At 37.3% G+C, this 20,446-nt stretch overlaps 1 protein-coding gene and 1 pseudogene across 6 annotated transcripts; one reads left to right on the top strand and one right to left on the bottom strand.

Moving 5' to 3' along the window:
- Window positions 1–3,067: 3,067 nt before the first annotated feature.
- LOC147559322 (methyl-CpG-binding domain-containing protein 4 pseudogene) lies at window positions 3,068–4,820 on the top strand (annotated as a pseudogene).
- A 242-nt stretch (window positions 4,821–5,062) lies between these two features.
- On the bottom strand, window positions 5,063–20,417 carry LOC147559321 (piezo-type mechanosensitive ion channel homolog). Of its 6 annotated transcripts, none has more exons than XM_086661220.1 (21): window positions 19,902–20,417; window positions 18,945–19,025; window positions 18,343–18,502; window positions 18,071–18,228; window positions 17,185–17,341; window positions 16,891–17,077; window positions 16,600–16,715; window positions 16,162–16,246; window positions 15,265–15,480; window positions 14,964–15,141; window positions 14,598–14,726; window positions 14,225–14,398; window positions 13,824–14,060; window positions 11,754–13,301; window positions 8,415–10,891; window positions 7,780–8,172; window positions 7,457–7,615; window positions 6,831–7,325; window positions 6,595–6,727; window positions 5,957–6,101; window positions 5,063–5,562 (listed from the first exon to the last, which is right to left on the bottom strand). In XM_086661220.1, exons 1-21 carry the CDS (start codon window positions 19,948–19,950, stop codon window positions 5,427–5,429), a joined length of 7,413 nt encoding a protein of 2,470 aa, XP_086517346.1. In that variant the 5' UTR covers window positions 19,951–20,417; the 3' UTR covers window positions 5,063–5,426. The 6 variants fall into 6 exon arrangements, with proteins under 6 accessions (XP_086517346.1, XP_086517350.1, XP_086517351.1 ...); XM_086661224.1 differs by having other exon boundaries at window positions 14,854–15,141; window positions 19,902–20,336; XM_086661225.1 differs by having other exon boundaries at window positions 14,854–15,141; window positions 15,265–15,445; window positions 19,902–20,299.
- Window positions 20,418–20,446: the final 29 nt, after the last annotated feature.

Below are 20,446 nucleotides of genomic sequence, written 5' to 3'. Positions count from 1 at the left end.
AATGAAATTGATCCACTAATTATTACCACTAATATAAAAAAGATGATCTCAAGCAAGTTTCCTCGTTATTTGCTGACCAAAGAAAGGGTATTATGGGAAAAATAAAAAAATACAGCCTCAATAGTTGAAAAGTTAAAGGGAGATGGCTAGAATTGAGGTGGAAGATAAAACAGAAATACGTCAATTGGGACCCATCTAATAGGACCTCTACATTGGGAATATACTTGAATCAACTACTTTTTGCCACTTGGCTAATTCATTGACACATGTGCCATCTCTACTCCTCCTTTCACTCATCTTATCCACACTATTGGGCTTTTTGGCCTTAATAATGAACACATTTGGGCTTTCTAATGGACCTAGAAGTGGCAAGTCCACACTCTTATTGATCAAATTAGAGCCCACTTAAATATCCAATCCACATACTAGTTTGGTTAGATATAAGACATGTCAATAACTTGCCTACCGGCACCAAACGATTGTGTAGCATAATGGTTGTGTATTCTTGAAGCCCATGTCACATCTCACTTGACTTAGTCAATTTGCACTCGCACTCGCACTCGCACTTGCACTCCTACTCCGACCATTATCATCGTTTCTCTTTCTGCCTCTCAATTTTACCGAAGAAATATAGTATTATTTTTGTTGAAACCCCGTTGTCTGAGAAGAATGACGAATCCCCTTCTCAGCCTAAGAAGATATGTCCATAAAGAACATAGAGAAATGTTTTTAGGTTTTTCGTAGGACCTCGACTAATGGAATCCTTTATTATTTATATAGAAATGACTAGCAGGTACTGATGATGGAGATGAAGAGGGATTGAGAGAAAAAAATTGAGAAATTCTTTCCGAATTGATTTTCAGGAAGATGAAGTTGATGAAGAGATGAAGGTCAAGACGGAGAAAAGAATGGTGGTAGTGGTGGTGGTGGTACTGGGTGGAGGTGGTTGTGGTCGGAGCTTATGCTGACTAGAGGTGGTGGTGAAGATGAAGAACGTGTGTACTTAAAATGTGAATGTATGAGAGTAAAATTGTATTTAAGTGGTGAGTGAGAATAACCGTAAATGTCGCAAATAGATACGGTAAGTATATATATTTTCCTAATATATGTGACAAATGTAAATAGTTTTCTCTTTGGAAATGGTCAAATGGACTACAATAGTCATTACATGAAATTGATACAAGATTACCGCCTAAGTTAAATCCTTACAGACGAACTACTTTATTTATTGGACAAATTATGTGGGATAAATCTCGATGATAAGCTATTTTCACCAAGACTCAGTTCTGTGACCACATGGGCTTAAGAAGGGGTATTCGACCACTGCACCAAAGGGTGGTGGACATAACACAATTTCAATAACCAGTGATTCTACCTCTTTTGAGAATCGAACCTTAGACCCGTAAAATTTTAGAGAGTATGTACACTAGCAACTGAGCTATCAGTCAGTGGCTAATCAATATAATCGTTGAATGTCGACCTACGTTTTGTATAGAGGACATCACCAACTAGTTGTGTTCTAAGTTGGTTAAGGTAAGAGTCTAAATATCTACGTGGTTTCACAAGATTTTCTTAAATACGATCTGGTACTACATGGTAAAGTTTCGAACATCTTTTTTGAGAAATCGACTAGCTTTAGTCGTTAGAAGGTATTGATAGATCATAATGATGTGATAAGCACGATAACTGCCTAAATTTTTTTTGATGAAAATAGGCTCAGCCTAACTTTATTTAATCTCAAATCATAGAAATGTTGGATTTATCTGTCTCCAACTGACTTACAATACTCTCAGGAACCGTAATCAATACATTTGGTGTGTCAGAATTGTTCCTAGTATAAGAATTAGCTAGCAAATGTGCGACTTTATTAGCAAATGTGCGACTTTATTATTTATTACTTTATTTATACCTTGAATAACAGAAGTTCAATAAACCATGAATTCCACCTCTTCGAACGTGGGACCTCCAGAATTTTGAAGTTTACGGTGAAGTTTCCAACATTGATCTACCAAATATAGATAGATATATACCATTTATCATTGAACCAAAATAGAATTGTGTTCAAGTATACTAATTTAAAAATGGTCGCGGCTTTGGGGAATAAAGAAAATTCTCCGGGGAATAAAGACTTTTCTTAAAACTAGTCAAATGAGATTGACTTTTATGTTTATTTTTTTATTGCTAAGGGGCTTTTAATTTTAGAAGATGCTATAACTCATCACCTCTCTACCACCTCATCTTCTCGCCACCTCATCATCTTCTCCGGCGAAGGTCGCCGGCCGACGACCTCCAAACATAAAAAAAAAAAAAAAAAAATTTCTCTCTTCCTCTCTCTCTCTCTCTCTCTCTCTCTCTAACACTCCGGCGAAGGGAGACCTTCGCCGGAGGTCCGGTCTGTCCATGAACAGACCAGATCCGGTCTGTTCATGGACAGACCAGATCCGATCTGTCCATGGACAGACCTTGAAGGTCTGTCCACGAACAGATCGGAGGTCTGTCCACGAACAGACCTCGGAGGTCTGTCCACGAACAGATCGGAGGTCTGTCCACGAACAGATCGGAGGTCTGTCCACGAACAGATCGGAGGTCTGTCCACGAACAGACCTCGGAGGTCTGTCCACGAACAGACCTTGAACAGACCAGATCTCCGGCGAAGGTCTCCCTTCGCCGGAGTGTTAGAGAGAGAGAGAGAGGAAGAGAGAAAAAAAAAAGGAATTTTTTTTTGAAGGTTGCCGGCCGGAAAATTTTCCGGCCGGCAACTTTCGCCGGAGAAGATGATGAGGTGGCGAGAAGATGAAGTGGCAGAGAGAACAGATGACATGGAGGAGAACTTTCAAAAAAATGTAATTTGCATTCCCATAAAAATTTATTCCCTGGAGAATTTTTAAAAAAATCTGAATTCCCTAGAGAATTTATTCCCCGGAGAATTTTCTTTATTCCCCAAAACCGCGGCCTTTAAAAATACAAAGAATTGGTATTTTACAACAATAGGGGTACTAGAACAACACGGTAAAGTCTTAACTCTCGTGTGACCAAGTTTGAAGCAGTAACTGAGAAAGAGGAGAGAATGGAGAATGTTGGAAGTCAAAGCCCAACCCTTTCTAGTCATGAGGTAAAAATTGTGTCTCTCTCCATATCTTGTTCATCTTTTCTGTTGATTTTAGGTTTACTAATGGAGTTATACATCAAAAAATAAAACACATGTAATTTAAGGTCGGTATTCGATGTGAAGTACATTATTAGGGTTTAATACAACTGTGCAGACTGCCTCCTGAGAAACCACATTCTACGTATGGAGCTGCCGTTGCAGTATAGCATAGTGTGTCTCCCCTGCCCGGTCGGCCTGGGGTCAGCGAATCTTAGTAACAACGCGTGTATAGGGGATTTCCAAAAATCTGAGCTTAGCTATTAGTGATGTAGAAGTTAATCTAAACTGGATCAACAAAACCTAATATCATCAATGCTATAAGGACAAAAGTATAAGAAAAATATACCTTAGGCTAAGAAACTTTCAAGGAACTAGAGTTTCCCAACATGCCGTATCGGCTCAGCGCGACACGTTACTTGGCCCAACAGGGCCGGCGCAGCCTCTATATACAAATAGGTCATGAAGGGTCATCTGGCCCACCAGCCCATTATGCCCCGACTTGTCTGGGCACGATACGGGCCGTCTAGACCCCCACTTCTACTTGTATACTACTAAAAATACTGATGGACAATCTTCGATAATTCAAAATATATCAAATATCTCGATCAAAATTTCCCATCCAATGCCTCAAAAATTTGTGAATTTCACGACTTTTTTTTTTTTTTTTTTTTTTTTTACGTACAAAGGCTACAAATTTTAGTAAGAAAACTCAAAACTATAACACATCAAGACCCAGAGAATTAGTATAATTTGCTCGCGCTTTTTGTTTCTAACGTCAGAACTTTAGTGTACAAATCTTGAATTTCAATTTTCATTTTCTTGATTAAGTTTGAGTTGGCATTCTTTTTTTTTTTTTTTTTTTTTGGTAATTCCATTACAATTTGGTATTGATACATCATAGATGTGATAAGCTCGATTACTACCCATACAAACTCAAACAAACCGGGCCTATAGCCCATCTAAACTATGGCCTGAAGCCCATCTAAACTATGGCCTAAAGCCCATCTACATTATTATTAATACCCTAATAATTCCATTTCAAATAACCAAACATTCCACCTTCTCTGGGATTTGAACCTGGGACCTCCAGGGGTTTCTGGAGTTTATGTCAACACCTTGGACCACTTGGGCTACCAACTGTTGACTTTGAGTTAGCATTCTTAAGTTCTTCAGATCTTGTAATTTGTTAAACCTTAAAACTTTTCTTTGTGAATGACAGAAACATGACTCGATCGATAAACTCGTGGTACAATGTGCAAATTGCTTCAAGTTCAGGTTAATTCCAACACAAGAAGAGTATGAGAAGATTAGAGCTAACTTCAAAGAAAACCCATGGCTATGTGATAATAAACCTAATGTTTGTTGTGATGATCCTACTGATATAGAGCTTGATAACACAAGAACATGGGTTATTGACAAGCCAAACCTTCCGATTTCCCCTGCTGGTTTCCGAAAAGGAGTGAAAATGAGAAAAGATTACTCGAGAATGGATCCATTTTATTATACTCCAACTGGGCAGAAAGTTCGATGGCCTTCAGAACTCGAAAAGTTTTTAGAAGCAAATCCAGAATATAAAGATGAAGTTGATACGTCAGAGTTCGCTTTCACAGTTCCGAAGATAATGGGAGAAACAGTTCCAAAGAAATTTCAAAGGTCTAGTAATAAGAAATGAAGTTGATTATAGATTAATGGTCTTGAATATGTCAACTTCAAACAATGTCGATTATACTTGTTTTTTGATAGAATTTGAGCTCTAGATTTGTGATTATGTTTCGTCAACAGTAATTCTATTTTGCCCTAATCCTAACACTATGTGTCCAACATTCAGACAAATGGCTCGACAAGATAAAGAGATCAATAATCGGAACTAAACGAACGAAAGAATTGTAATTTGACTTGCAATGGCACTAAAGGTTTGTTCAAATTCTAAAATTTGTATAAATGGATGAATATAGCTTTAACTAAACAAATCTGATACACTATCTCATGAATGTGATTTAAGTTCGAAAACTCCACTATAACAACCCACTCCTAAAATTGCATGGGTATTTTCGGGCCTTTCGCCCGTTCAATATATACAACTCACCAATCTGCAACTGTAAGACCTTGACCAAAATTGAGTATAAGCTTCATTGATCCATCAAACTATATAAAAACCATTACCATCACTTTTGTGAGAACCCATGAATGGAGTTTCAATAAGATTCTTCGTTTTGGAACTGGGTCTCAGTCGAATATTAGATAAAAGGCCATTGAGTTTTCCGGCCTCAGAAAGAATCTACTCCAGCTTCGTGTATTCGAGAAGCATGTGAGGTGACCTGTATATTTTTACCAGTGTCCAGTAAAGGACTTCTTCAACTTCAAGCTCGCCTTCTGCACGAGCAGCATAAATGTCCTCGCATATCGCTATCAATCTACACCAACAAATTCTTGATCAGGTTTTTAATATGAATAAAACATAGATGAAGAATATATTACAACATTTTGATCCATAGGTGGGTCTGAATCTAGGGTTTTAAGGCAGATAGATGTATGGACCAGTAATTTGGTGGGGAACTATCTATGTTCCATCCTGGCATGGCGGGCCATTTTCGGGCTGACACGACCCGTGTGAAGGGCTAGGCCGCTAGAGAACTGGTTAGATTCGTAACAGGCTCGGGGACCAGTTAACTATAAATTCCTTCTTCCCCGTAAATCTGCTAGACAAATAATAGTGGAGCCAGAAACACCATAAAGAGTAGATTATGGGTGTTCTTTAATATTTGAATAAATTGGATAGCAGAAAAACGGAGACAAAGATTGAATTACCTATCACAAGAAGGAAGATTTTCATATGGTATTCTCATTCTTAAGTCAGAACATTGAAGTCTAATGAATCGACCAACTGCTAGCACAAAGGTTATATAGAGACTCCAGATGCTGAACTTGCTGAGTGTTTCACCAAGAATACCTTCTGAAGAAAGTCCACAATCATTGGATTTAGTGAGAAACTAAAAGAAGAAAAAAAATGAATTGAAGTACAAATTCATACGCCTCGGACTGCAGAATACACTAAAAGTCTAAAAGTAAGTAGATTACATGAAATAACAGAATGTTACGGTTGTTTTGGGAACGCAACTTATGCGAGAGTAGTCCCGTATGGACAAACAGAAGTCTCTTGATCAATACTACTATATAACATCTATGGTTTCTCGACTCGTTGCCAATTGGTTTTGAGTTGCATATCTACAAACTTGATATGGTATTAGAATTGGGCCACACGTGAATATGTGATAGGCCACAAACAAATGACACGTGGTACGCTCAAAGAATGCTATTTATGAGGAGTTAGGTGTATGAGAATAGTCCCACATGTACAAAGAAACGTGTCATGATTAAGAATAGAATATCTAGGGTCTCCGCACTCGTTGCCTATTGTTTGGATGTCAACAAACTTAATGACTTACGTGGTGTTTCTTCAGATACAATGATGGCCATGGGTCCTCTTAACCCTTTACAGTCTGTTCCATTGATACCATAGAAAGACCACCAAGGTGGGCTTCCATGATTTTTAACAAGTTGGCCGCTGACGTAACTATCCTGTGAACAAAATAGCAGTTTTTCAATGAGTTATTGACCCTCTGGATCTAAAAATGCACTGATTGAGAGAGAGATAGAGGACGTGTATGTGACAATGACATACCACTTGTTCAAGAGACCGTACATCACCAGAGCCAGTCAGACGGAAGAATTCAGGATAAACATCATACATATTGAAACTATCACTAGTACCGTTAAGCACTTGCTCAACTTCGGATGGTAATGGAGGAATGATTGGGTTTTTTTCGTACTTCACTACTTCTTTCCCTTTGGGCCTCTCCCTGGTAAATACCCAAGAAAAGAAAATTTCCATATCCCTATCCAGAGATTGAATGAATCTGGCCTGAACTACTGGAGGAACAAGCCACAAGTTACTTGCATCAGATTGGCAGCAGATCAATTGGATGTCTTTTACGTTATAGGTTTCCATATAACCTTTTGGGTCCAACTTTGATGCATTAATGTTTTCCCATGGAAACTTTTCACACAAAGTGGTCTGGTATAGGGTTAGCCTGCCACCTTCAGTCTTAATATCAATCTGAACACTTGCACCATGAAGAGGGTTTGCAATGTTTGTTGGGTTCCCACTACTATACATCTGCAATCAAAATTCCATGAACAACGGTTATACCCAATATACACAAACAAACTGGGTATATTTAGATAAACTAAGCACAAACATTTTCTTACTATAAACTTTTAATGGACTGAGCAATGAAGAAGCCTTACCAGCATAGGTGCCCAGATCACACAGATCAAAACAAAGAAGAGACAAATCCCGCCGCAGAACTTCGTCATTTTCGTTTGCTTCTGTCCTAGTTGATGTTGAGCTCTATTTAAATTTGCATCACATTTTACAAGATACAAGCTTGAGTAAATGTCTTCCAACTACAAAAACAAAACTAAATATCAGATTTCACGAGAAACTTGCACTTAATTGAACACAATTCCTTTAATGCCTTATCCTATAAATAATGGTCCTTTAGGATGAATAGCAAGAAACATGATTCTACTTTCGTCCTTAGACTATTGCTGGAAAATATAGAACTTACCTTGAGCCAGTCGTACATGGTCAGAGATGTGGTCGTGCACGACCAATCAAGTACACACCGCAACTCATATAGGAAAGGAACAACACGATAAACACGGAAACCCATATAATTAACCTGTGAAACATCTCTCGTCAGAAACTGACGATACAAAGTGCTTTGATGGGGAATGCCGTATCGTATTTGTATCGCTTGAAGTGCCAGAGAAACTGCCTTCACGAGATAGATAGCACGCAATGCTAATCCTGCTACATGGTGCGAAGGGTTCAGGTACCAAGCGTACTTAGTAACGGAATATGTAAAGAGGATGAGGCTAAAAATATAGAATACAACTTTTCCCGTTGAGAACGAACAAAGGTATATAATGCGGTCAAGAACAATCAAGAAAAAGATTATCTGCACAAAAATGACAGTTGTAGTTAGTTTCAGGACTCCGCTAACAAAAACGATATATGTTGTTATCTCTTTTAAATAAGATTTGAACTTAAAACAAGTCTTCTTTTCATATTCACTCATGTTTTTTAGCTAAAAATTGCATTTGAGTTTGAGGCTTGTTTTATCTAAATCCATTGAAGAAAGAGAACTAAAAACTCATTTTAACAAATAAAACTGCAAAAACTTGATCTCGAAAAGCTTACCATCAAGATGATAACAAATTCAATCGGAAATTGATCTTCTAGCTGATAAACTTCAAGAAATTGGCTGTTGTTCTTTATCACGGACTGATAAAAAATAGCGACCAAAAAGAAAACGACCAAATCTGTACCAAACACGTAGGCATAGAGATCGATTTCTCTTTTTCCTCCTCCTATCACAGAGATTATGGGGTAAGGGAATTCAAGCTCCTCAAAAAGGCCTATACGCTGTGCTTTATGAATCTCCTTCTCTACATCAGCAGCTGGATTTAACGACATGGGCCTCTCTCTCTCTGAGCACTCTGTCAGAGCAGATGCATGTAATACCTCAAAAACAGCTAAGGCTACATTTGGGTTCTCTTGACTCTTTTCGATACTCTGAATGCGAACTCGACTCGCAGATTGACACAAATTTGGGTTCTCCGTCTTGCATCTTTCACTATGAACCATCATAAGTACTTTATTTACTCCTGACTCGATTCTCTCGGGTTGAATACCATCTTCTGGCCACAAGTTAACATCCATTGAGAGCTGTAAGAAGTAAGGTGGAGACTCAGCTCCCTGTGTCAATGATTTCCAATAACGACAAATGCCTGTAGTTACTGTTTTTATGATATTGGTTACCATCGGAGGCAATTTCTTTAGTCTCTCCTTCCAACCAGAACTGATGAAGACCTCTTCACCGTGAAATATTCTCCTCTTGAAAATGTTGAATTCCGTAAGAGCAACCAATTCGCCATCTTTTGCAGTAATGGAGCTTTGGAGGAGAGTAAATAAATAAACTAGAAAAAGAGGCAGTGTGCTAATAACGAATGATGATCTGATTTTACTTGCTGGAAACCCTAATCCTTGTAGCATATTCCAATGGAAGGTCGTCCCACAGTGCTGAATAATAATCTGATACAGATACTGGATCAAAATGTAAAACTCTGTGTAGATCAGCATAATAACCCAGAACATGTAATTTGGGCCAGTATTGACACAAAGAGCATACAAGAATAGAGCTCCCAGGTACACCATAGAAAGCAAACTGTAGTTCCAGAGGAACACAAGAATGAAGCAGCAATAACAAACAATCTCATTATTGGACTGCATCTGGTCCCATATGTAACGAAGTATCCGTCCAATCTGCACGCTCGCAGCTTCTGACATTGTTCTGTTGTCATCAGATAGCTGAGAAGAAGTTCGGTCCAGCCGATCGCCCTCGATCTCATCATGTGAACCATCCTCATGAGAGGATTTCCCATTTCTATCCATTTCTTCAGGCAATATGTTCAAGAAGTTCACAAGGTTGGAAACAGCCTGATTTCCAATAGATTGAACTTGAGATACACCATCGCCTATTAGCTGAACTGCAGAAACTAATGGGTGTTCCTTGGTTTGCCTCTTTTCTTTCTCATTTCTGTCAGAATTTGAAAATGTAGTTTTAGCAGTTACTTTTTCGTGGCTAGTGATCTCATGAATAGGATTACTCACTTGGGGCATAATTTCAGCTTTTATTTCCGAAGAACCATGTATTTCAAAAGAAAACATGGGTTCTGATTGTGAACTGGTTTTCGGGTCCTGAATCAGGGGAATTTCATCATCTTTACCTGGGAGATCTGTACTTGTATTCACATTTAAAGACATGCTCCTTCTCCGTCTGAGGCCCTCATGTTCTTTCGAAGTGTTAACAGAATTAGTAGTGGAACTTACATTCTGAAGCTCAATTTGTAGATTGAGCATCTCAGATTTCATCTTCTCCACTTGCAAATTTCTCAGGCGTTTTTGCTCTTCTGCATTACGGATATGCTGCAATTGTGCAGTCTTCCAAGCAGCTTTTTTCTCTTGTTCTCGTATTATGGCACCAATTTGTTCTGCCTCAAGATATCTACAGACATAATCAAACTCGTTCGAGGAAAACATGTATGACTGAAGTGAAACTAGCATAAATATGATAATTTCAACCAGTGCGGATCTTGAAGTAATTCGAAATCCGTAATCATATTTATAAAATCCAACCATTTCATAGATGTAATCCATTGTTTCGCACTTCCCCTCACTGAATTCTCCGAAGAAAGGAGACTGATAGACTAGAGAGAGAATAATTAGAGAGAAGTTGTACATGCGCAAAAACTTGAAGATCTTGTTTTTCTTTTTTAGAATTTCGAGCCTCATTCGAAAGAAAACCAGCGCAAATCCGAGGTACCCAAGGTGCAAAATATCATACTCAAGAGTTCCAGTAATCAGAATCAAGGAAAGGACAATATCCAGCAAGTGACAGTAACAATAAAGTCTCAGGTAGTCGAGAAATGTCCACATGCCTTTAGTTTCAAAGGAGAGATCTCTCCAGACTGATGCATTTTTACGCTGAGATAACATTTGGCGATATGTGTGAGATCCAGAGAAACTGACCAAATGATCAGCACGCAGTTTGAGGCAAGCAACCATAAAGACCATGTAATAGCCAATAAGCATTCGAGGGTCATCAACAGCAATTCCTACATAAAAGAGAGCACACAATTTGGGTTAGTAATTACAATAGGGAATAAGGTCCTTGGTTTCTAAGAGATAGAAGAATAAGAACCTCATAAAAAATTCTGACAAAGTACCCAAAAAAGCTACTCTAGGTTGTTCCTGTAACACAACTACTCCAAGAGGATAATTAACATGAGTTAGGGCTCACATGCACTAATATGTTCTTGATTTAATATCAAGTAGAGGCTGCAGTTAAATTGGAGTAGCAAAAATGGCTCAAATTCCCTATCCCAAATTTTCTTTTGTCAAAAAGGATCCATCAATTTCTTTATACTTGAGCTTCCTGTGTGAGGTTTGCACAGCGATGCACATAGTATGAAAGCTTTTCACAGGTTTGTGTAGGGAGCCCAGGCCTAAAAAACTATTGGCCTGAATTTTAACCTCGGCCAACTCAAAATTGGATTTTCGGCCCAGTTTCCTGCTTTTTTTTTTTTACATAGGCCACAAATTGTACTCTTACAATCCAAATTAAATTCCAACAGTTTAAAGGTTCATATACAAGTATATAACAACTAATTGGGTGATTTTGACTTCTGATCTGCTCCCCCAATCCCATAATGTAGGTCGGCCGATCGTAACTACTCAGTTCACAAAGCATGTTTTCGTGTAAAGGTTTTACTTCACAGAATATACCTTCCAACTTGAGGTGACTCAACTTTTCAACCAAATCTTTAGTACTTGCTAGGTTTACCTAAACTTTGATCAATTTCGGGGAAAGTAACATTAGACCCAGTTATGAATCAAACTATCAATCAACCAAGAAAATATTAAAAAGAATACAGCATATTGAGGCTCAATTTCGAGTACTTGATTAGGATAAAGTACCTAGCCAGCAATTTCTGCAATAGTTGAAACACTGAGTCGCACTTCTCCAACAGTCGTTGCAATGTACTGTTTTCCCACAAGGGACACTTTGTTTCAAAGGAGTCTGGTTCGTCCAGATGATGAGGTACTCTAATGTAAGTACAGAAGCAAATGAGAACACAAATATGGGCCAAAATTTTCGTATAATCCGCCGGTCAAGAAGAATACACGCAACCAGGGATGCCACATAGAGCATAGAGATGATATTCAGCACCGCAAAGCTCGCGAGAAGTAAGGCGATCATATTAACCTCAAGACCAAAAAGATTGAACACATTCTCTATCCAAAACTGCAAATATACTTTCAGAGTAGTGACCTGCATTTCTAACCTCTCCTTTCTTAAAGAAAGAATTCGCTTCTTGTCCCACTTATGACTCTCTGTTCTACCCATGGTATAGTCAAACATATGCCTTCTGGAGTTATTACTCTCAGAACCTCCCGTTTTTGTGGTCATAGATCTCGGTTCTGGAGATTTAATAGAGCTGAAAGATGGAAGTGACTTGCTTGTGATCGTACTTCTTTTCATAGATAGTGAACTGGAATCCGTTTCAGGTTTATTTTCCTCAGTTCGAACAGAAATTCCAGATGCAGTACCTTCTCTTGAAAAAAACAACTGGCAAGGCTCGTCCCATTTACCCTTACTTATAAGAGCATCGGGCATTTTTTCCAACCAACGGAAGACATTGTATTGAAGCGTAGAAGCAACAATTACCAAAATTTTACCTCTAAGTGCCATCTCTCGACCCTGAAAACCAGGACTAAATAATTGAAACCCCAGAAATATGGCCAAGTTGGCTCTTTTTTGACCAGGAAACATCTCAGCCTGTTTACCCACCATCTGATAGAGATACTCAGTGATTACCAGAAGTCCTGTATAAGCCAAAAACAATTTGGATGGAACTCGAGAAGCTTTTGGTAAAATTGAACATACTAGCAGAGCCAGAAGATACAGAAACCCAAATCCACTAATCGGGGATAAAGAGGCATAAAATACGGCAATATATAGAATTTTATCACAGTGCCAAATCAGAAGTCGCCTTATAAACTCAAGAATTCCATTTCTAGGTGAGACATTATCATCCACTTTGTTGGACCTACTCTGTCTCCTTTCATAGCTATAGAGTTGCATTACAATCACAACAGCTAAAGACTCCCAAACATTATCCCAGAGAGATGCTTCTGGATTATATCCTAAAACAGGATAAAGATCTATCCACCCAGACAGCCATGTTTCGAAGCTGGAAAAAATGCTCAAGATATAGATGAACACGAAAACTGCAATAGCATAGAGTTTCAACGGATACCATAGGCGTGTTCTTGTCTTCTCTACCAGTTGCCTTCCGATAATCCAGAAGAGAAGAAAGAAAAGGTAACCAAACGATACGTAATTAGGTGTCGCCAGGTACACTGAGATGAGAATAGTCAGGAAAGCGATATATGTTCCAAAGGAACGGTAGATCGATAAAAACTTCTGCCCTATTGCAGTAAGATATGTTGCAATCCTTTTCTCTGAAATAATTTTCATAAAATAGCAGGATTAGAGAACATGCAGTTAGATATGTCCAACAATCACTAGAAAAGTACTAATGGTACATATGCAAGTGTTGACACTTAGGCTGCACCATGTATGCCAGAATCCTATGTGAAAATTAACAGATCAATTTTTTCTTTGGCGTATCTATGTGCAGCAATTTTAAAAATCACAAATATTACGCCCTCTTTTACAAAATCTTATCACAGCTATATTCAGTGAAGCATAATTTGAGCTGTGATATGTGCACAACTGCAAATATTTATCGCGCACATATTCGCGGCATGCCAAGCAGAAGTTTGAATAAATTAGCAATTCCTAGTTTAGCAATTCCTAGTTTGCTATTAAAATATGATATCTTGTTTGCTGGTACAACTAGAACTACTTGAAATCCACATATTAGATTGGATATTGTCACGGAAAAATAATCTATCAATTTTCTAATTCTGTCTATAGAAGAGGAATCATACGATATATTCAATTACGGATCCAGATTATACCATGTGAAGAGTTATTTATCTGGCTCTGCATGGTTGCTGAGGATGCATAGACAGACAATAAAACAGACTTGTTCAAACCGGCTTTCAAGATGCTAAACCCAACTGGTGGGCTTGGGGTGTAATTCACGATCGCGGAGAAGGAGAAGAGTGTTTCAGTTCCATGGTTGTGAATTGTGCAAAAGAACAAAAGCACAGCTATCTGAAAGAAATCCCAATACGTAGAATGATCAACGAGACCTGCATCGATTAATTGATTATAAACTAACAAATGGCTTAAGTAGATTAAGAATCCAAGACTCATTAAATTTCCAGATGGGGGAGGGAAAATGTTGAAGGAGGACCCCTTAAAAATGAAGCATGCCCCTCAAGAAATAGATGACTAACTGAACAACAATGCTTACCTAACTGTGATAAGATTTCCATCGTCAGAGACCCTTTTTTCTCCAAAGCTTTTGAAACCATATTTAGCTGAAGGATATACAGCAGCGCGAAGTGTATCTCGCACAGCAGAATCAGAGACTGACGTACATTTTTGCTCACAGTGTGCCTCAATAGAAACATCAAAAAGAAAACCACTGGAACAAGAAGGATAATTTCGCAAAAATCAGTGAGCTGCTGTCAACTCTTGTTACATCAAGGATATGAAAATGATAATCTAATACATTTTGGTTGTTTAATAGAACCTGCTTTCAGATCTGTCATTCAAATTTTTCACTAAGCAAGAAACTGTCAAAACAAAATAATGAAACAGACTAAGGTTCTCGTTTAACATACTATATACAGCATGGATGAACCCTGGATTCAAGGCAAGAAGAAGTATCAACGCAAGAGTTATGGCACGAGAACATTTGCGTATCCCCCACGCTATTGTGGCCACGATTAATACCTTTGTCTCCTCTTTCTCTGCAATAGTGGTATAAAGTTGAGATAAGCCAGTAATCTTTTGACGAGAATTTGAAGTAATATGTTACTACAGTAGACTTAAAGATGAAATAAGAACTGAAAGAAAACCAACAAGATTCTATCTTACTTGGATTAATTTGCCTCTTAAAGACCGCTCTGTGCATATACAAATAGGCCATAGAGCATATTGATGTCTCAAATTTAAATTATTTCTCGGTGGAGATATGAACTGCTCACCTTCTAATATACTATCATCAATCGAGCATCGACCTTCTGCTTCAGACAAGAAAAGAAAAACTGAGTTGTTCACCAGATTACCCACGGCAACAAAAATTCCTAGACAAAACTGTGCAAGAAGAAAGAATCCTGGAATTGGATAATGCCAACAACCAATTGTTTCCCATATCTCCATATCCTGCAATTATGTCCATCAAGATAGGTAATCATCGATATTTTCGTGGCTTCAGATCATGATAGATAACATCATAATAAACCTAAGTTCATCTTTTCAGGAATCGAGATTCAGGAAAAAGAATACCTTCCCGAAATTCTTATTCAGAAATGTGAATGCCACATTGAAGACATATGTGCTAGCAGCCCAAAAGAGAATGAAGACGAGCAGCAACCCATTCAAACGGTGCAAGTGGAACAACGAAGGAAATGCATATAGTATGTAACCCACATATGCAAGTAGACCAAATGCACATATACTTGTAAAACTGAAACTCCAAAACGAAAGAGCCAATAACAAAACCTGTCATATTACCACGGATAGTTTATGCATAAGCCAAAGACAATAATGAATCTCACATGCTAAAATGAGAGAAAAAATGAATCCAAAGTTAAAACAGAGATATAGCAAAAAGAGACAATAAAAAAAATTGCTGGAACAAATTCATCCTGATGACTTTTTGTACAGGAACAAGAATAATAAATATGTCATTTCATATATACCGAAATTCATTATGGTGATTTAGACATGACAATTCACTAGCTAAATACATGCGTAAAGAACCCCCAATTTTCACAAATACTTCACAAAGTATTTGAAGAAACAAGATAAAACATAAGATTACCTCCCTTAAGTGTAAGAATTAAAAGTTCATATGTTCCAAGCAAAACAACAATAAACTTAGAAGTACATGCCACCTTCAAAACCAGATATCCAAATGAAAAAGGCGAGGCCAATCGGCTAAGTACTAGTAAGCAGGAGAGAAAGAGCTCTACAGAAAACTACTGCACTAAACATCGTAGTTATTTCAGTTGTAAATTAGCATCTCTAAATTCTAATTCCAGAGTCATCAATTGTAGAAAATAATGTCCACAGACAAATTAGAACATCGTAGTGCTACCTCCACAAACTTCTTACAAGAGTTGACTCAGGGAAAAGAAGAAGACAGAAACAAGTGATAGTTTGAGGTGATGGAATGCATACCGGGAAACCGTATATGAAAAAGTTGATACTGAATGTTCGGAAAACAGCTCCTGATAATAACACATTGGTGTGCCTCACACCAGATCTGGAAATCATAACACAATTCATTAACTTAAAAGAAATACCCGAACTTACAATTACGACAGCACATATAACATTCGAATGAACGAAAAAGAAAATCTAGTGGATCGTTGTTGCTAGATGACTATCTCCATCTCCGTAAGTGAAGACACAGTTTTTTGAACACTAAACCAATATATAGCCGCTTCATATTAGGATATCATGTATTTTACTGTTACACAACTACGTAAAATAAGAATGCAGTGCTCAAAATGTTCACTTGAATTAGGTGAGAGAATCCCTAATGGTTCGACGAACAAGAACCTTCTATAGTAGAGGATAATGTTACATATTAACATTAGGAGTTCAAATGAGTACCTTGATTCACGAATGAAAAATGAGTGCCTTGAAGGAAGAAGTTGCTCACTTAAGCTATTTTGTTGCATGGATATAATAAAACCCATCTCCTCGAGGTCTAACTTGACACTGGATAACTAACACAGATAAGAAAGGGAAGATGTGAAACACTTAACTAAACAAAGAAAAACCAAGACAAGAAAAATTAAAACAACAGAAGTAATTCACTTCCACAAGCATTATTTTATTAGAGTTGTAACCAGGCTGTTTATGTAAAGGAAATGAAAAAAGAAAAAGAAAAAATATACTGACCATGAAGTAGAAAAGTACAAGAGAAAGCGCTGAAGAGACTTCTGGCCACTCTGTAGTTGTAGATAGTTTTGAAAGTCCAACGAAATGTGCTATGGTATGGAATGTGTTTGGCAATTCAATGGGAAGTTGATACATGTAAAGCACTACAATGTTGAACCCTGCATACATTAGAAGAGGCCTCCACCACCTTGTAACCCATGGATTCAAATGTAAGCAATTCGTATGGACCAACAACTGGTTAAACTGAAATTATTTGGAAAAACTACAAGAATTTCAAATTCTAGATGCACTCACCGAAATAACCCCAAAAAGTTGCTGGTTAGAGACCAATCAACTAGCCCAACACAGCTACAAATAAAGAACGGTAAAGAAATCCAAGACGGGTGACTAATCCCCACAACCAATTGAACAGCAGGCAACATTAAACAGCAAGCAACCCTGAGATGTGAACCTATAATCTCACAAAGCAAGCAACCCTGAGATGTGAACCTATAACTTTGATATACTAACTGAATTGATTTATTAATCCTTAAGATAATAAAAAATAATTGGATTTTAAACCCCATATCTTCAAAACATTCCTAAAACAAACATGTTCTTTGTTATCTATATAGCTCCCTTTGCAGGTATCAATAGAGAGAGCACCCTATTTGGATTTTATGATTAGAAGTAGTTAAGTGAAGAAACTATGTGTTTAAAGTATTGATATTCTTTTTGAAGTATTGATTATAGTAGGACTTGTTCTTATTATCAAAATTTAAACCTCTCTTGATGCTTCAGGTCACGTATTTAAATCAAAAATAGAAATATTTCAGTGAATATATGTCGCCATGTAGTACCATGACCAAGAATGTAGACCAGTGGAAGACCTACAAAAAGCTGTACCAGATACATGTTTGTGGTAAACATTTCTTATGGTGTTGTGTAATTTGTGTTAGACTGTAGAGTCCAAATAGAATAAATACTGCACATTGAACAAATATGGAACATATTAACAACTTTGTAAAATAAAAAAGGGAAGTCCTACTGTGGCCCCTTTTGGGGTAACCACCTCCACGTTCCAATAAGACTGATCCTTCTCATCACATATATGAGGACTCTACAGGTTATAGGAATGGTAAATGAAAGCCAATATTTAGATAAGTATATTGCAGTGAACTTGCAGATACTTGTAACCTACCTAAATTATCAAGAGACGATAAAATATGCCCCCAGGATGAAGCTTGGGATGGTACTAGATCAAATCTATTCCAATAGACGTCAACCAAAGCAGCAACAGCTGCTAATAACTGTGCAACCAAGAACCAGATTACAGGTGGAGTATGCCATGTCTGAACACTGCAAAAGATTTCCATTTTCACATGGGAGTGTGTTATGTTCACAAAATAACCACTATATTGATGATGAGATGATCTACTAAGAGAAATAAATTAAGTTCAGACATGGATTTACCTTACAAACCCAAAAAGCTGTGCCCACCAAGAATCTAAAGCATTCCACTTTTCACCTTTGATAATGCGAATAATGTGATATATGACATGTAACAGGAGGGTCAATAGAGAAAAGATAATAATACACCATGTAATCAATGTTTGTCTCCGGAAACGAAAACCTGTTGATAACAATGGCAAATTAAAAGAAGGCTTGAAAAATCTTAGTCCATCACGCAAAACATGTTCACACCATGACCATACATGACAAAGACTTGTAGAAGTACTCCAATCACTAAACATAGATTAGCAGGAGATAATCTACGAAGCCTTGGAGGACCAAATGTGACAGGAATTGAAGAGTATCCTTCCATAAAAATCATTCTTATTCTACAATATTTGAAAGAAAAAACATGTATCATATCTGTGGTGTGTGCTTCTATAAAGCATTTAGTATCAATTTACTCATAGTAATGGTCTGCAATTACTGATTTGATCTATGTAAAAGAATTATTTATCGGACGAAGCCAGTGTGAAGATAGGCACTCAGCGACCAATATAGCAACCGAGTTGAATAAATTGAAGATCCATGTTCGAGCTAGACCCAAAATTATGTCAATTTACCTATTTTCTGAAAAGTAAAACGGATGATGAGAAAAGCCAACAAATCGACCAGAGAGATCAAACTCCAGTTCAGTAAAGAAGCTGCAAGAAGTAAAAGGAATTAGTTAATGATGTATATTAGTGCTACTTGCATTTTGTTCTCTTAGACACTAAAGCCCATGTATAAGTTTTCTACAAAGAATAGATATGCTAATAACTGCACAGACTAACCATCTATAACAAATTATCCTGAAGTGCTTACAAAAATGAAAACAAATTTTTCTTTATTTGTCAAAAACAGATGAGGGTTTTTATAATTAACTAAAATGGAAACAGATAACTCGAAAGAGCCTCCAAATTGCACAGAATTACCTCATTTTGAACTATTTTGCACAAGCAAAACACATTGATTACTCTTTTGCTTTCATTTTCCTTTGGTATGATCTGAAAATCTCAAAACGTTACCTTATACCTGATTATAGGTATTTCTTAACCCCCACTTTCCATCGAATTCAGCAAAGGCCAAAGTAATCACATTACTTCTATACCCACAAACAATACGAGACAAGATTTATATCTTTTCCATACTTTGTTGGGTTCCTATAGCTATAAGTTGTATATTTCAATTCTGGAGGACTGGAAGACTAAGCAATAATCCTACAAAATTTAGGGTAAGTATTCGTCGACACCAGAACTACTGCAGACATTTGTATCTTATGATATTTGCCAAAAGAGACTAGACAATAACTAAACCCTTACTAAGACAATCAAACCCACTGATGAAAACAGACCATATACTTAACTTTTACTCAAATTGTAATTGCTAGTTCAATAATTAGTAATAGTCAACTATCTCAATGGTCTTAATCTAACTTCATAGCAAAACAAGATCAACTAGTTAATATTAACTGATTAATCAATACTTGTTAGTGAACTAAAATCAGTGAAACTAAAAAAAAAAAAAGAATAGTTGAATACCTGTTAAAAGCAGCAAAGGCAATACAAACCCACCAAGAAAATTTTCCATGGTGGATTTTCTTGCTCTTTTCTCTCTCTACTTCAACATAAACACTTACCCATCACCAATATTAACTCGAATTATCCAAATCCGAAATGTGGGTATTCAGATTTATGAAAATAAAATGTAAACTGAAACTGGGTTTCCCAAATTTCGGTAAGAAGAAAGCAACCCAGTTTCACAAAACAGAGGGTCTCCCCACAAATTTTGCTTGATGATCTCTGAGAAACTTTAATGGTAATCAATAAGGTGAAGACAAAAGAATTGCGGACTAAAAATGAAGAATCCCAGAAGAAAGAGATCAACGAAATTGAGTTCGAGATTTGGAGTTGGAAATCTCCCTTTCGTTTTCTTCTCCAGGTGTTGAAGGGTATTTTAGTGATTCAAAATGTTTTAAGTCTTAAGCGCGGGGGAGGGTCAACTTTATTTTGCTTTCACTTGAACCTAAACTCCTGAAATTCGGCTCATTTTTTCCCTCACGAAAGTGGTTTTTGCCAATTTAAAA

Source organism: Eschscholzia californica, unplaced genomic scaffold (genome assembly GCF_041429995.1).
Source record: "Eschscholzia californica isolate CP2 unplaced genomic scaffold, dmEscCali1.0.p SCAF_2, whole genome shotgun sequence".
NCBI lineage: Eukaryota > Viridiplantae > Streptophyta > Magnoliopsida > Ranunculales > Papaveraceae > Eschscholzia > Eschscholzia californica.
Note: the sequence above shows the minus strand (reverse complement) of the source record. Positions and strands in the feature narration are given on the sequence as shown.

Coding starts and splice junctions, on each gene's coding strand:
- LOC147559321 (XM_086661220.1), bottom strand. CDS start 19,950: ATGGAAAATTTTCTTGGTGGGTTTGTATTGCCTTTGCTGCTTTTAACA. Junction 15,142..15,264: donor TGAATAAGAATTTCGGGAAG/GTATTCTTTTTC, acceptor ACATAATTGCAG/GATATGGAGATATGGGAAAC. Junction 14,399..14,597: donor GTTCATCCATGCTGTATATA/GTATGTTAAACG, acceptor TTCTTGTTCCAG/TGGTTTTCTTTTTGATGTTT.